General features: G+C 40.3%; 1 protein-coding gene across 2 annotated transcripts in view; it reads right to left on the reverse strand.

Moving 5' to 3' along the window:
* Positions 1-17976, reverse strand: part of ANTXR2 (ANTXR cell adhesion molecule 2) — a 119540-nt gene that overhangs the window by 40818 nt on the left and 60746 nt on the right. The window contains exons 13-17 of one of the 2 annotated variants that reach the window (XM_074905362.1): positions 11894-11935; positions 10765-10860; positions 6611-6778; positions 5304-5388; positions 1429-1493 (exon numbers count right to left, since the gene is read on the reverse strand). In XM_074905362.1, coding sequence (XP_074761463.1) covers positions 1429-1493; positions 5304-5388; positions 6611-6778; positions 10765-10860; positions 11894-11935 — 456 coding nt within the window. Of the gene's footprint in view, positions 1-1428; positions 1494-5303; positions 5389-6610; positions 6779-10764; positions 10861-11893; positions 11936-17976 lie in introns of those variants that run through there. The other variant, XM_074905363.1, reaches the window with a different exon arrangement.

Consider the following 17976-nt stretch of genomic DNA (forward strand, 5'->3'; position numbering starts at 1 on the left):
ATATCATGGCTTCACAAAAAGTACCTCCTATGCTGGCATGACAGTACTTCCTTCAGGACCAGCACCCAACCATACAGCCTGCTGCTGTCTAACAGCAACGGTAACAACAGAGGAGGAGCAGTGTGCTCATCAGCACAGTACTGCCTCCAAGGACCCACACAGGGGCTGTCAGAGCCGCTTACCCCATTTTGCTCTGTGGGAATACTGGTCAAATCGGTTAAAATGTCGTGACCTTAAAACTGACAAGTAGATTCATTTCTTTCTACTATTTCATTCATACAAGTGTTCATACTCACACTAATGAATTCTGAAGGCTTGTTTTAAAAAGAGCAACAGCACTCATCTGCACAATGGGAGGGAGTGCCAAAAGTGACTGCCGCCTACATAGATGGGAAAAGACCGTTGTTTCTCCTAACACCAGAACAATGTAATCTTTTAATAAAGATGATTACTACTGCTTTCATTGATTGGCAGCTAGCAAACCCAACTGTTAAGATAACCTCTCTAGCTAGGATGGGGCACCTGAGAGGCAGACAGGCTGGACCCTCCTGGACGGTAGCCTGCGAACCAGTTTTAACAAAACGGAGCTGTGATACCCATTTATGATGAGTATCCTTTTGGAGGAAGGACTATTATCTAGATGTTTTAATTGCAGAATATTCTCCTGGGTCTTCAGCACAAGCAAATTCTAGTAAGTTCCTAACTCATAATCATGTTTATCTCTTGGCTATCACTCCCCATTTTAACAAAAGGGGCAGGTGTCCTCTCTAAAAAGAGACTTTTCCTTTTAGTTAGGCCAAGGCACAATTGTTTTTCTAAAATTTAGTTCAGTGCTTCGCTCAGTAGCATGCTTTATGTTGGAGACTGACCTCTGAATTCAGTCTGAATAGCGCAGTTTGGCATGAATACTCTTAAAATGATCTTAATAGTTTTAACAGTAATATGGGTCTATACTGGAATTTTAAAAAGAGCTTTGGCTCCAGTTTAGCTCTCAGGTCTATACAAACATATTCCCACTTGAATAAATGGCAGAAGGAATATTTTGTCAGAAAACATTTAAGAAAAAGAGGTGCTCTAACTCCCTTCTGATCTCACAGACTTCGTAACTAGTTTTGCATCTTCTTACTACTGCCGCAATTTAGAAGATCCAACATAAATATAAACTTTGCTATATGAGTAATACTGAAGTGTCTTTTTAAAACTCTCAGTCAACAATTCCCTGAGTATAAAAATTTCCATGTTCCACTAAAACATGCTATACCATACTATCATTGAACAAGGAACTCCAGTGAACTGACTCTTACACTGGAATATGAATTACTGTTAGGTGCAGTTTCATTTTTTAAAGTTTTAAACCAAAAAGTGCAGTATTTCTAAGTAGCCACAATAATCTTTCTCTAACTGTAATCTGGTATTTCTCTACACATTTCAACAGTTTGCAGTGATTGAAAAAAGCCAAATCACCTTCATCTTCTTGAATGACATTCTCCTTGCTTAGAAGATGGACAAACAGTTCTGTTTTTAGAGAATACAGGAGTAATCAAAAAAATCCTACTATCCCCAGTCTCGTTCCTGTTCCCATTACCCTGTAGGCAAACAATCATTGCTCAGCAAGTTCTAAAGCACTAGGCTACTACCAGTGCTGGCAGACGGGCAGCTTTACTGCAAAGGTAGGTGATGAACTGCCCGTCGAACCCTGTGAAAGCACGGTGGGAACTGACAGCTAGGGTACTCCTAGGCACTGCAGTTAGTCCTTTGTTTCAAAACAGCGAGTTTTCTCTCAGTTGTAAGGCACTTAAAGCCTCAGTCTCCTAACAATTACTATTCCACTCTACAGTTGACAGACTGAGCTAATGATTTACTATTTTCTGCCCAGTTTAGGAATTAGTGAAGAAACACAAAGGGAACAGTAACGTGGGCCTCATCTCAGAGAATATAATGGTGTCAACGTGTTTCTAACTGTAAAGTGTGTGATGCTAGCAGATTACAGTGCAGAGTGTAATTCTTTTATACAACACAGAGATGCTCGCAAAGTAACATTAGTTTAAACAGATGTTTGTATTAATTCTGCAGCCATTATTATAAAAGAATCTTCAAAGCAGATGAATGCTAATTGGCTTAAAAACAAGTACAAGTGTCTTCCTTTTTATTAGGCTGTTTTGTAACGTTAAAAAAGCTGAAAGTATCCTATTGTTCTACTGTAGAAATTCTTCCAGAATTAGCTATAGATTTTTTTTTTCCTTTTACCAGTCACACATATTCAGATCCTGATAGAGCAAAATCTTAAATATGAGTGCCATGGGCTATTTGTGGACTTAAAAGACATTTGTGCAGAGGATCAGAATCTCATCCAGTATCAAACTGCACAAAACAACAAGGTCAGATAAAGAATTTGAAAACCCCGGATGATTACCTTTAGGTACTGAACTACGAATCAGAAAATAAACACAAGGATTTAGAGAAAAGGACAGGACTCTAATGCTCGTATTGCGAACCTGTGCCAAGTTCTGTTGTCATGCTGTAACAAACTCCCTGGAAGAGAAGTTCCAGTACAGAAACAATGGCAGACGTTCTTCCGCAGTGCCACTGCAATGATGCACACATTCCACTCTGCTTCCTAGCTGAACGTAACACTGTGGACTGAAGGTTGCCATAATCTCAGTTAAAACCCTCGAACAATTAACTGGTTTATCAAAGTACCCCAAAACTACGGGGGTTCGTTCTTCTTTGCCCCTTTAATAAAAAAGGAAAGCAAGTATAAACAGGAGTATGAACACAGGGTAATGCATCATTTATAAATTATCTTGTTAGTGCAGAAAACAAAACATGGCTTTGAAAACAAAATCTCCTGCTGAGGACTCCACTATGTTTGATGGGAGCCCTTCAAAAGAGTTCATGGCTTAATGGAGGCTGTTTATGTGGGGACTTCGATCTGTACCTGCTGTCCCCTGTCACTCCCTGGAAACTTGGCGGCAGATGTTGCAGCATTAAGTTGTCTCTGAAGTGGCTTTCTGTCCTCATCTCCCCACCACAACAGAGTCAAACTATATTAGATCTCTTTATTTGTGCCTGAGGCATGTTTGGGAGCGCAGCTGTGTCCACCCCCACTCTACCTTTAGTGTTTCAGCCCCCAGGCAGCAAATGTGAGACCAAAACTGTTCTGCCACTCTTAACTATATCTGCTGACAATCCTGCAGCCTCGCTGCAGGCTGCTGAGGACCTGTGCCTCCGCTCTAAACAGATGTCGGCGACAACCTGCTAGCTCACACCTGTACAAGCTTCCCTAACCTCATGGATTGCTAGCTGAAAAATTTATGACTCAAAGGACTTCCATTCACAATCAAAGCTTCTTGGCTCAACCTCATGCAGCCCTCAAACTGGGCCACCCTCGGCATTATCTGGCAACATGGCAGAGGTGGGAGAAGCAAGAGAGAAGGAAGAAAAAGCTCGCTCTGCTTTGATACTTCATGCCTAAATTTCAATTACTCGATCAAGGACTTGAATTCAGCAGTGAATACTTCTACAAATGGGAGCTACCAAGTTCTTAAACAATCAAAGAAAGAAGACAAAACAAAACAACTATGTGGCTGCTGTTTACCATAACAGCGCTTCCAAAGTAAGTATGTGTATGCGTGTCTCGCTGTACATACAGGTGACTGCTCATCTGTTCATGAACTTAAACCCATCAGAGGTACAGTATGGGCTCTCTATCTAGCAAGTTATGAACAAGTAAAAAGATTTCATTTCTTTCTACCTGAGATGTAAAATACTGTGCCAGACAGAAATTGCACTCCTACAGTGTCACAGGTCACAGCTTAACGACCACTGGTTTAGATTTTATTCATCAGTAGCAATTCTAATCCTTTTTTTCAGTAGGGATACTGAAGATCAGTGAGCTACTTCTCTGTTTTTCATAAACCAAGATGTTATCTTCCTGTCAAGTCCAGAGAAGGTGGATGCCTGATTTCACTTCCCTGGAAAGTGATTTTAGATTAAACCTGTTTTTATGGTCAGAAATCCTCAAAACAGAGCCTGACTGACAATATTTTAGCCTCTTCAGGCACCATTTATTCCATGTTCCTATTTATATTTCATTTGTTAACTGTATTGTACTGTATATTCTGTATGTAGATTTGTTATTGTTAATTCTGCTACATGTAACACACATCATTCATGCAAACAGTAAATAACCTGCCAGCGTAACAACTACAATGATAACACCAGTATTTGACTATGCTCCCTATTTCCAGCATTGCACTTTGTCATTTTGCTTCTTCCAACACTTTTCCTTGCCTTAATTAAATCTCACTTTTTCTTCCTTTAGAACAGTAACCAAACTTCATCACAGGAAAATAATCTAAATACCGATAACCTCTTTCTTTCAAAGGTAACTCCCTCCCTTTAATCCCTTTTAAGTCATCTTTATAGCATATGTTACAAAACTAGTGTTCTTGCATACTACTGCTTTGTGGTATGAGAGAATGTGATCTGTCATGCCCATCTGGGGCCAGCTTGTAGAGAAAAAGTTGCTGTCGCATTTAGAGGAAATTGGCTGCTTCTATGTCTCTTCTGATGTGCCACGAACAGGAAGCTGCATGGGCCCAGAAGATTTGAAATACCTTGATGATAAATCAGTTCCTGAGATAAATGCTAAGATTTAAAGTAATACTTTCTTAATGAATAACAATTGGAAATACATGATCTAGCTTCCCTATAAAGGGTCCAAATAATAACTGTACTTCACCAGCAGAGCAGTCTTTGTAGTGGAGGCCACTTTTTCATGGGTTGTGAGTGTACTAGAAGAAAAGACTGTCTGAGAAACAAGTTTTCTCACCTTTTTTTTTTTCTGTGAAAGTTGCCTTTGGCATGGAAGTGCAAAGCTCCATGAAGCAACTTGCATGAACGTTATTGGTGGTCACTTAATTTTGATGTGGTTTTAGTATTCTGATTGCCAGACTACTCCTACAAACAGCTGGTTGTAAGAAAGATTTGGGTATTTGTTACAGAGAGTTTACACCGAATGAAGTGTGTGCTGTGGTTTTGTTTTCCAGCTGAACGCACATGAAATACAGAATCCTTCACTCTCAGGAGATCCATGTTTCTGCAACATTTCTGGGTTGGTGTGATGCATCTTTCAATGCACTTTGTTTCCCCAACACATTATTTTTCCTGTTGTGCTACTCTTTTGGCTGCAGCGCTTTCTTTAGTTAAGGTCACAGAATTACCAGTGTTCAGCAGCTGCTAAAGCCTGGCTGTAACACGCCCCTCTTTTGCCAACCATAGCGGATACACGCGCCACACACAAACCTCATCTCCTTGCTGTGGTCGCATCAAAGAGACTCTGTCATACTGTCTTCTTAACAGCGCCCACAGTGCATCGAGTCGACCCTGCGGCAACAGAGCAACAGGACTTCAGTACAATAAAACCAGTCAATGGAGAGCACACCACACCTGCTAAGTTACTGTCCAAGGGGAGCCAGGGCTGTGTCATTCACACCCCACAGCTGCGGTGCTGCTCTTTACTACCAATGAATGCCAGGGGAATGCCACCCTACCAGTGGGTGCCATACTTCACCCTCCCCTCCACTGACAGCAGAGTGGCTGTGACCTAATCCACTTGTGAGTGATCTAGAACAAACATGTTTATTTGACAGTATTTAGGACTGAATTGGCATGTGTCCATCTGGAATGTCTCTCACATAAATGTATTTGTTTTACAGCACGTATACAGCAAGTTCATCGCTCTCGGGAAGCCTCGCACCTGTGAGGCACCTGGCATACAGCTGATCTGTGCTGAGCTCTACGTCCACATGCAGCGAATGCAGCAGATTGACTGTGAGAGTTCAGGCTGCCTCTGCAGAACCTGTGTAGCAGCTCTGATGCTTGACAGAAGCATCCTGCTCCACACAGATGGGCTGCAGAGTTTGTGTGTCTGGGTGGACAACATGTCTTCAGGACTTTCTGGTGTTCAGAAAGGACTTATGAGGAGCTGTGAAGGCAGAATAGATGTATCGGTACTCCCAGCTAAACCTGTGTGTTCTCTGCTCTTACACATTTAAAGCAAGGTATTTAAGGACCCATCTTCAGTTTTTAAGAAGAGTTTGTTATGGGTTTGCAAGTGACTCGTGGCATCCACAGAGGAAAATGTCTTTATTTTATGCCATTTATTATGTTTCACTTGTTTGCCAGACTTTTTGCATTATATTGTTTTATATAATTTTTTAATTTTCTTGGTTGGTAATGAGTATGTATGTTTAAAACTTAGTATAACAGCTACAAACTGTGTAGTTTTAGGCTTAATTAGATATAGATTGAGATAGAGCAAATGCCAATAAAGCCTCCATAGATTTTAGTACTTTTACTGTACAATATGTCCCTTTTTTAGGGAAGGAAAACAGAATGTGGCAGTAATGATGAAGTGCTGCATTTGGGGCTAAAAACTGCTCCTGATATTCATCCTGAGTAGGTGTTCACTTTGAGAATAGTACGTTACACTCAAGTGGGAATACTTGAAAAATAATGTACAGTTCAGCCTGTGTATGGCTGGTAAGGCAGACAAAATCCAGCCTTTAGTACAAAATTATATTGTGCCGAAGACTAAAAAGATTACCTTGATTGGCGTATACCACTTCTCCTGAATGGCTGGTGAGGTAGGCTTTGGTTTAGGTGGTTTAGGGTGAAAAGGTTCTTCTGGTTCTTCTGGGAGCTTCACCACAGCATTTTTTGCTTTTTCTAATCTAGCTCCTTCTTCAGTGGATCCTTTATCACCCCAGCGAACCTAAGTAAAGCCAGAGTTCAGACATAAATGCACTGTATGCAAAGGACAAGGAAACTGTTGCAAATAACAGAAGTAGCTGAAAAAGTTTAAATTTGGAAGAAGTTCTAAATAAACAAAGAGGGGAAGTACTGAGGAAAATGTTCCTTCTTCATTTTTCATGACAAGCATTCTTAGTTAAATTCAGTTGTAAATGTGAGACTCTCAGTAGCAAAAAGTCAAGAGAAATAATGGAAGAAAACTCTACCATGCATAACACAGGCTGTACAGGAGACAGGAAATCTGGGAAATCTCTAATTAATGATGTAAAAATATCATTTCTAGTTCTGATTTATCCTAAAATACCAGACCTTAATCTGGCACTGATGAAAGTCTAGATTTTTGTCACCCCAGATTTCCTAACACAGCATGTTTGTTGAGAACTCCAATTTAGATAGAAGGTGATACTTGAGCAAGTTTTAGCAGAAGCTCCTTGAAACTGCTCAGGTTTTCAAGTAGTTCTGCAAGAAGATACATACTGAAGAAAACACAGATGAAGCCGTCTAACCTGCATAATAACTAAATGTAAAAACGTGTAGTAATGTATATTTTATCACTGCCACAAGTATATGAAATATATGCAAAGGGTTCAAAGAGAAAAGAAACCTGTATTATTGTTGGTGGTGAGACAAGCTTCCATAAAAGGTTGTACTTAGTATGCTGTAAAGAGGAAATAGAGGAAAAAAGCTTCCCTCTAAGATGATTTGTCTTCCTGTAATAAGTAATCTTATTTCATCTTGTAATTGGAAACACTGTGCAGCAGTTTGAGCAAGGATGTTTGCTGTATTGTACAAAGAAGCAAACCTAGATAAGACTTGTTACTTCATCATCCAAAAAGAGCATCTAAAAACTGTGGCTGGAGTTTGAAAGTTCTTAGTAAAACTGGCCTGGATTACCTTCAGTGAATGACTTTCTAAATCCTGCCATCTGCTACAATCTCGCCTGTAAGGAAGACCTAAAACCAGGAAATTAAATTCTGATATTGCATCTTGAGTAAATGTGACACGCTGATGAGTCATGAAACTGTTACTGGAAAATAGCTAACCGTTACTGCAGGATTCCACCATCATATTTGTTTTTTCAGGGACCTCCTGACTGGAGATGCCAGGCATGAAAAGAGAAAGATCCAAGTGAGAAAAATCAGAGAAGACTGACCTTCCACTGTGAGGGAAAGAACTAAGAGAATCACTGCACACTGCTTGGTAGGTGTATGTCAGTTCTGTCTTGCTACCTGCCAATTCAACCACTTGAAAAGTAGGCAGAAAAACAGTGGGATGCAACAACTTTCCCACTCCAAAGGGGCACCAAATTGTTTTGCTCACCAGGAAAAAGACATGTCTCTGCTCTTCTTTCTGCTACCTGGAGGGAGTGAGAAGACTGATCTAGGGCTTGCTATAGGGACACTATAATGTGCTGGGAAAACTATGCCATAGGATGGGAAGAAGGAAGCAGCCTGATTTCTTCATCCTCATCAGTGCCACGCCATGTGCGGAATGTGAGGAAAATATATAGTCAAGCTAGAGTCTAGTCCCTTTCAGAAAAATGAAATACCTTGGAGGAAAATCGTGTCATTTTATCACCACCACCAAGTGTTTTTTACCACTGTAATCACAATGTAGAGAACGAGAGCAGAAGTATGACAGAGCTTAATTTGGTCTGTAATACTATAACTCACCTTGATAAAATACAGATCATCATTTCTTAGGAGAGGGTTTGTTTTGAACCTTTCTGTTATTTTGAACTTTACTGTTCTGCTTGCTTAGTGACTTTTTTTTTTTTTTCACTGGGAAATCCTCTCTCTGTGATATTAGAATGGGCTTTCATGTCCAAGTAGGCCCTGCTGAGTCATTAAAATGCATCTGTATCTTTCACTGTGATCAATGGTACTTTTACGGTGTTTTTTACGAGGTTGTTAAAATGTATTTTAAACACTGTTAAAACCATTTAGAAATAGATGGTGGATTCCTTACTGATAAAATGACCTTCTCCTTCAGATTAGAATTACTTCACCCAGGATTTGTGGAATCCCACAACACAACTTTGACATAAAAGTTTACTGCCTGTAATGGGTGGGGTCTAGAAATGACATCATAAAACTTTAAAACAATGCCAGCAGACAGATCTAGGAAGAGTGAACAACACTGGCTACATTATTCTGGACTGTTGCAGAGGGGCGAAGCTAGTGGGGGATGCAGGAGTGCATGTGTAACTGTACTGGAAGGGAACATAGTACATGAAGAGAAGTAGGACAGAAGCGGTAAACACAAGTTTACTGGTTCATTCTCTCATTTTCTCTATGCAAGGAAGCTGCCACAAGATTCAAGCTACCAGAAGAATGGAACAAGATTAAAGCACAGAGAAGCAATAAAAAATATACAACTGCATTACCACATGAACTGAAAACAGAAGAAATGTAATGACTAGTTCAGCAAGTTTTCGTTGGTCACAGCACAGAAACCACATTTAACTGTCAGGTATGGAATAACCTCCCCTTGACCCCCTCAACTTAAGCATATTGTTAGATTGTTTTTGCTTTCTCTTATTTCCACACTTGCTCTGCCCTGATTCTCCCAACAAGCAACGTGCTCTCTTGAGCCACTAAAAGGTATGAGGTCTGATACCACTGTCTGAACAGCTGGGAATGGGCTGCTAAGCCAGCGTTTCCCTCCACCCCACTGCTCCAACTACTACAGGACAGAGGTTAAGCTCCATATTCAAATGCTGAGGCACTTATGATGAGGCACCCAACCCCGAAATTCGTTAGTACTCTCGGGTCTCAGAGAAGGTCAGAGACACAGAATGAGGTGCCTTCCAAGAGCCCATGATTGTGTTGTCAGCAATTTCAGTTGGTTTGCATCTTTAGCCCTTAGTCCTGCACAATATTCTTAGCACAGATAAAAAGTTTTCTGACCTAATCATTACTTTCTGCTCCCTTCTTTGAAGAGGAAATATTGTATTTTTGCCATGTCATTTCTTTATGGTATCGATGTTACTTGTGTTCATGAGCTATCTGTCAGGTTTCTGTTTCACTGCACAAGATCCCTTTAAAAACTGTGATGATTTAAATCCTGGAACTCCTCCTGGAGGCTCATCATGGCTCCCATTAGAAATCCAGGCTTGTAATTCTTTATGTTGGAAAGTATTTTTGAGTTTGCCTCTGAAAAGCACTGCACAAAATGTTTTCTTTTTCTAAAATCTGAAGCTCTTCTAAATTAGCAATTCTGAACTGCTGATGGAAACGCATATAAGCAACACAGCTTTAAACTTGCATGTTCTTCTGCTGAATTTAAAAACAACTCAAGCAAAGCTGATTCTTAGGCCAATACCTTTAAAGTTTCATCAAGATACATCAATATGGCCTAGGTGGGTATTTCAGACAGAAACAGTTTCCTAGATTGAAGTTAAAAACTGCAGAAAACTGCTTTACAAATTCCATAAAGGCTGACTTGACTATAAAATCTGACATAAGGACGTGCCCATAAGGATGCACATTTTTCATTCTGTTTTAATTAACATGATGCTATCATGTCTCTTCAAAGACAGGCACTGTTGTCGCTGTGAGTTCCTTTGGGATCAAGCCTCTCCTTAGCGTCACCATTGTCAGCGCATTTGGCTGGCCCACACTTGGAGGACTTATGTTTCACTGTAATTTCTTCCAAAACATTCAGAAAAGGCTCTCACTCTCTCTTTCTCATTAGCTTGATGGAAAGAGCATGTCTTCAGGCAGCTATTTAAAGTTCCAGTCAAATGGAACTACTGAAAGCTGTTCTTTCATAGGCAAGGTCAAAATTGTTCGATACGGTAAAAAATTTTTCAAGGCTTATGTCACTGGAAAGGAAGCACACATTATGCCCTTGTGTTTTCAGTACACTTTAAAAATCTTTGTTTCCACCATTTGCGGCCTCAGAGAGCCATATTTTAGTGAACTGCCATCTCCATGTCATACTAACCTCCATCCTTTTAATTCCTCCAACTCCTCGTCCACCATAGTAGGAAGCATCCACTGTGGGCCATTTCTTGGTAGGCAAGGGCTCTTGTTCTTCTTCCTGTCAATACATTCAAGTAATATTTACTTTAAAATTATACCTTTTCCCCCCTCCACTAAGTGTCTTTTTAGCATTTTTCATTAGAGTTCACAGAGGATATGTCTTCCCATGTTAGGTATGAAAGATCAGATATTTAGGTTCTCCAAGTGTTTACCAATTTCCAAACAAAATCTGGTCACATTTGGAAATATTTTTAATGTTTTGCATGGGAAAGCATTGGTGTTGACCATTAGGAAAGTCCAAATGGGGAATCTAACTGCACATTCTACTGACACCAATTTGTTTGCCTCATCCTTTTCCTTTCCACCAATAAAAATAAGCAAAACACACACAAAGAAAAGGATTTGCAGTGGCTTCTTCTACAGAAAATAGAACGCCTTCAAAGAGCCAGATCACCAGCCCCACTCATTTGGATTCAGCAGATGATGTTCAGCAGATCTGCAGATAAAGGTTACGCAGCCGATTACAGTTTCCTAAGCCAACCTTTGTCAAACTCACTCTTGGCTGCCTCAGCTCAATGAAGTGTGCCTTATCACGGACTTAACTGTCAGAGTACACTTGAGTACACTCAAGCAACTGGCTAAATCAAGACCAAGGGGCAAAAATACTGAAGATACCAAAAGATACTCTAGTGCATTATCGCCTGCAAGAGGGAGAGAAACTCCCTTATAAGGGTTCTTCAGTGTCTAGAATGCCAAAGCTGTGGGGAAATGCTCTTTAAGTCACACATGAATCTTTAGACTGTTATACAAGAGCTACTCAGTCTTTCTGCTCTCACTGCAGAATGGGAGAAATAATGTTCAGCTCTCTTGGGATAAAGCCCCTACATATTTCTGTGGATTTGGGCTAGGATGACTGAGGTCGAACAGAGATTTGGACTTCGTCCATCCCACCCTCAGCTTAAGGCTTCCCACGGGGCAGTTCTTTCTTCTTCAGCAGTTAGGACAAAGAGTTGGATTTGCAGAACACAGGAAAGCACAGAGGAGTGGTATTGTGTAACCAGTGTGATGAGAGAAGCACCATCATACCATACCTCTTTTGGAGCTGGTGGAGGCGGAGGGGGATCTTTGATGACCTGAAAGAGCCAAATACATAAAAGCATAAGGAATTGCACTGGCAGCATCCAAAAGGCAACAGAAAATTTTTAAGAGTGAACTGTTTCCATCTGAATCCCCCACATCTGCTTGCAAACTGGCAACCGCTGCTGCCAAGCCCCTTGGGTATTGATTATCAAGGCCTTCTGGAAATTAACACCATCCGTCTAATAGAAAATAACATCAATTGACTGGCAGACACTCTTTGGGCAGACGTGTCTGCCACTTTGCTTCCTGACCGGATAAGACTCAGTCATTCTAAGTAATAGCCAGTGATGAAACCCTATGGAGTTAATTAGCAAGCCTGGGAGGAAAAGCATCCCAAGGTCTATGTGAGGTCTTGCATAATCTTGGGCCAAGATGCCTGCTTCCTTGTGCCATGCTGCTGGATAATTTCTGGCCCAATGACAAGTGTGAAATGCCTTCTGGTAGCTCAGGCTTCACCTCTAGACGTCCAGATTGTTTCCGCAGATCTCACATTTCAGATCTAATAATTTAAGTATGTATCTCCTTGACTGTTCAGTGTGGGGTGCCTGCAAGTGGAAGTTACATTCACAAGGCTTCTTAAAACTGTTTCTGGATAGGCTGCTCTTAGGATAATTCACTTACACCTATATTTAAATCTCTACCTACAGTTTGTTCCCATTCCCTTTCTCACATACCTAATGTAAATGTCAGGGAGTTCCCCAGTACTGACAGGAATCCACTGAAGAGCACAGGGGTGGAAGAGAAAGGCAGTGACCCTCTTAAATGATGAAAGATGACCCTCTTAAGATGAAAACTGAAGACACAGCTGTTCTTTCACAAGAAAAGCGAGTTTGTAAGCTAAAAAGATTACAAATCAAAGCTAAAAGGAAGTATCTTTGGTGATATCAAGTCATTTTTTGTGCTTGAATATTGTGTAGAAATGACTAAAAAGTACCCCATGAATATAAAGAGGTCTGTTTCCGCTATGCCTTTGTACTAAGCATAACCAAAACGGTCCACGATGACAAACACCTAAATCTCCTAATTCAGAATTAAGTATCTTAATTGAATTATGTCTTATTTTATTCACTGCATGCTATTAATTATAGTATTTTCATTTACTCTACTACTACCTATAAATAATGTCACTGCACAGATGTACAGCAGCATACATAAAAGAAACATATTTTTCTTGACCAATAATTGAGAGTTTTCCTTCTTGATTTACATTTCAAGTCACAGTGCCACCAAGATAGTTACTAGTTACTGCCTAAACAAGCTATGGACTTCTAGCACTAGATACAGGAATTCTACAAAATTAGAGAAATAAGTTATAGCACCCTTTGAAACATTTTTCCACAGTGCTTCAGGTTTAAGATACTGAATTGTTCATTGAGTGGATGGAAAAATCAAATACGGATTTTAACCAGATATCCCTTTGCTGCTATGATGTTGCAAAAACATGACAGAAATTACTTTTCTTTAAATATTTCTGAATACTTTTTCTTCCCACCCATCAGGAATTTTTCAGAATACTTAACAGCAATCAATTACTTAATCAGTGAAACATACCTGAGAGCCAGATTGGAATTACTGCCCTAACTTTACAAGAAACAACAAATCCCACAGAGGGATCACGGGCAGATTCTGAGAGATACTTGGATGCTGAGCAAGATTTTCCAAAGCGTGAAGATACCTAATTCTCAGTGAAAGCAATTAAAAGACTGGAAACAGTAAACCAGTACTTTCAATATATTAAGGGTCACCTTATCTTATTTAATTCCCATTCTTAATTCCTTTTTGCCTGTCTCTATTATCTCAAAAAAATGTACTTTGCTGCCAAGACTGCAAGCTGTACAGGGAGGAAAGGCCTAGCTAGGTTGTGGATTTATATAAATGCATATTAAATGGTATTATCACTCCACTTTCTATAGTTCTGCAGTTCTTAAGTCTTGAAATCTGTCCTGAGCAAAGACCACTTTGCATAGTAGACTTCTTCTATGATGCATGCTAAAGTTCACTTGAGCCCTACGTCTCTTGGTATTTACAGAATCAAATTACTTGTTGGACCTTACGGGGCTTCAAAAATCACAAGTCAATGGCAGTTTTTGTTTGACTGCCTGAGCAAAAGATTTAATCCTATGCCAGCTGCTAAACTCCCTGAAGTTACAGGGTAAACTTGATTTGAAGCTAACCAATACATTAATTAGCTGCTATTTCTAATAGCTTCAGAAAATTAAACTTGTTTTAAATCTGACAGTGGTGTGAGAAAATAATCTGCTTTGAGTAGCAGATACTCACCCCTGCTGACAGAAGTGGAATGTAAATGCCTGCATCCTTATGTTTCCACAGGCTCCTCACACACTCTCTCACACGTGCGCACACACACACACACAAATATTATATTCAGTCTTGTGTGATATTTCAAGTAAAATCAGTAGAAAGCCATTTTTTAAAAAGATAAATCCAAGGAATCCATGCAGCTTTGGCAGAAAACAATGCAAATGTACCATGAAACTGCACATACTGAAGATCATAATCTTGCAAATTAACTCTTCCTGAACTTGACGACTCTGACTAATGCTGCTGTTTTATTAACCCCATGTAGAGATGGACTAAGTCCTAATTTTGTTTTGTTTTGGTTTATTATAATCATCACCAGGCAAGGCTGCATCTCATTTATTTAGTTGCAAAGAATAAAGACTTGAGTTTGGAGGAGAGCCGATTTCTTAAAAAAAAAAAAAAAAAAAAGAAAACCGAAAAAAAGTTAGTTGCTTCAGGCAACAGTCCCTTTGATCTGCTCATTAACACTTTTCAAATGTTCGTGTGATGTGGGCATTAGGAAATGTCAGCACCAGAGCCTGAAGCCAGCTTGATGCGATCATATGTTCTGATATTGAGGGAAGAGTGAAAGAACTGTCAACAGTGAACTGCCTTTAAAAAAAAGGGGTGGAGGGGAGGAAGAAAAAGAAAAAGGAGTCCCCCCATCCCAGCCTGTAAGTGTACACAGACCTCCTAGCAAGGAACACTGTCAAGACTGAGTCCTAGCGAGGACGGAGCGCCTGAGCCACCAGCAGCTCACTGCTCTGCCTGCAGCGGTCTGGATTACGCGCTCCTGTGCCTCCAGATGCTCCTTCTGTTCTGTCCGCAACACCTTTTGTCTCTCTCTTCCATTGATTCTGAAGCATGGGAGGCTTAAACGGTTTGAGGGCTGCTGCTTTCTTCCTTGCTACTGTTCTTTGTCCCATGAAACACAATGCTCTGCTCTGCCAGGGAAGCAGACTCAGAGGAAGGGAAGAGGAGGTCCTGCCTGGACATCATATGCTGCCTCTCTCTTCAAGGACACTTGGCACCAAAGCCCAAAACTACATAGCCAGAAGTGGCAATAATATGTAATGTGAGAACCTCAGGTGCAGGAGAGAGGGAAAAGAATGGAGGCACAGTATAATGGTCTGAGGAAACAGACATCAAAACAAAAAGAAAGGAAGAGTCAGTATTTGGTAATAAATTCAGTGTAAACTATGTGGGTTTGAAACTTGGTATTGTAGCAGTGAGTCCTAAATTTACCTTTTCTTTGTAAAGAAACAAGTAATACCCATGAGAGGTGGAGGAAACAGAGGACACTAACATTTAAAGTGCCATGGTTTTATTGCTCCAATAGAAGTCAGGCTGCTTCTCAGTAATAACTTATCAATCTACAGCTCAAGACTTCCCTAGAAATAGCTAATTATTCCTGTAGCAAACACTATATCCAGAAAAGATGCTCAGGGTAAGTTACCATCCCTTAAAGTAAACATCAGGGAGGAACAGACTTAAGCACAAGGTGAATCAGAACCGAGGGACATTTTCTCACAGCTCAGTGCAGCAAATTGTGCAGATGTACCTCCACATAGCAGATTAGCCCCGAAGAACCCTGCCTTAATGCCATGGTGCATCTTGGGCACCCAAAGTAGTATCTTTGTTCTGCAGTTTATTAAAAAGGGCATCTGTCTTAGTTAACTGGGTCCTAGTTTAGGAATCCTTCCACAGCTCTGCATGATGTGTTGATGTACAACTCTAAGGTAAACTGAACTCCTCTCACTTATAACAGCCATAGGCTGGTGCAGCTAATATTATACTGGCATCGCCACCAAAAAGGCTGGAAATTAATACTATAGAGCTATACGTTTGACTTTTTTAACTGTAGGACTTTGACATTAAAAAATCCAGAAAGCACCTTACTGATTGTCATTAGAGTCATCACTGGCAAGAGTTCCTGCACTCAAGGGACTGAGATACTGCTGTCGCTCTTTACTGTAATGAAAGGAAAACACATACTATATGAAGTTTTACTATATGATGGGAACTGACCACTGATGAGCACTGATTTCTGACTGACCCATGTGAAGAGTATTTTAATTTTTTTCACTAGGTTGTACATGTGTAAACCCGATGATGAGAAAAACCCATCCCTGCAGCAAAGGATTAAAACTGCACACGCAACTGAGTATGATGTGATCGACTGTACTTCAAACTGTAAAAGACTGATTCTAGGCTAACATAAATTAGAGACACATGGATTATGTTCTAGAAGTCATATTCAGCTAGTGACAAAAAACAGAGTTTTAGCAAGGTAACTCGTTCTGGAAGCTCTGACAGACTAAAAGAACATTAGGTTTCCTGATATCAGTCAACTTAAAAGGAAGTATGTTTGTCTTGGAAAAAAAAAAAAAAAAAAAGAAAAACTTGAGAAGTCTGGAGGAAAAGAACAAAAGGAAAGCAGCTGCTTCCAGAAAAGCAGCTCTTGAGAAAGGATATGATGAACCCTCTCAGCAACTGTGAATAAGTAGTGAAACAACTCATTTCAAAGTGTGTCTGTAAGTAGCTGACAGGAGACACTGAAAAAAAAGTTACCTGGCTTCACTTAGGGATTTAAATTGTATTTAGTTGTGTCCGGGACTTCTGCATCAGCAGTATTTTATATGCATATTTTTAAAATAACTAGACTTTGAAACACAAAATGTTTGCCTTTTTACCAGGACAAGTCTGCTGCAATATTATCTCCTTCACGGCACAGAATCATAGAATCACAGAATACTAGGTTGGAAGGGACGTCAAGGATCATCTGGTCCATGTCCTCCATCTCCCTCGCACCCTGCCCCAGATGACAGATCTATGTGAAATGCTTAGTTGTAGCCTCTTTCTACCGACAGAAAGTGTAGAATCTAAGAAGTGTGAAGATGGTCTATGAATCAAGGTTAGCCAGTTATTTTAAAATAAGAAAACAGGAAGCTTTCTTCTTACTGGTTTAGAATTTTCCTGTTCCACAGGAAGGCTCATGATATAAACCAAAGCTGAAATAAAACAAACAGACAACCTTCCTAGATTTCTGATGGGACTATACTGTGGAGAATGAGATAGAAGAGAGTCTTTTTGTTAGAGAAGAGCTTGTAGCTCTTGCCTCAGAAACCCCAGACTGTGAGGATGCAGATGGGGCTGAGGACTTCTTGCTCTAGGATAGCCTGGGGCCTGACAAACTACACCAAAGATTGTCCTTATGTGGGCTTCAGCATGGTCAGGCAAGAAGGCCAGTTCCTCTGATGCCCCAGGTTCCACAAGCCTGAGACAAGACAAGGAATACAGTAACAGCCTAGAAGCAACCTCCACTTCCCAAGTTATCAGTGCTGTCGTTTAACTGGATGAATAATAAACTTCACCAATTTGAAAACCCTGACACACAAGGAGATGGAAGGAGAGTTAGTGAACAGCATTGCTGACTGCTGCTAGAAGGATAAAGAGTGCACTCAGATGAAAAGAGATGAAGTGTGTGCAAGGGATTATTAAGACAATAAGGATTTCTAATTTGAGAACCCATAATGGACGACAAATGCCAATTTTAGTGGTAGTACTCAGATTTCAGGATAACGTCTGCATACCATTATGGCCAACAACTTTCAAATAGAAGAGAAAAGGCTTTTATCAAAGGTTTCACAGAAATAGAACACATGTACTCGCTCAGTAGAAAGCCAGAGAGCAGCGCACCAGTATGCTGACTGGTGCAGGTCTCAGAAAGTCA

The sequence above is a fragment of the Athene noctua genome, chromosome 4 (genome assembly GCF_965140245.1).
Source record: "Athene noctua chromosome 4, bAthNoc1.hap1.1, whole genome shotgun sequence".
NCBI classification, from domain to species: Eukaryota; Metazoa; Chordata; class Aves; order Strigiformes; family Strigidae; genus Athene; species Athene noctua.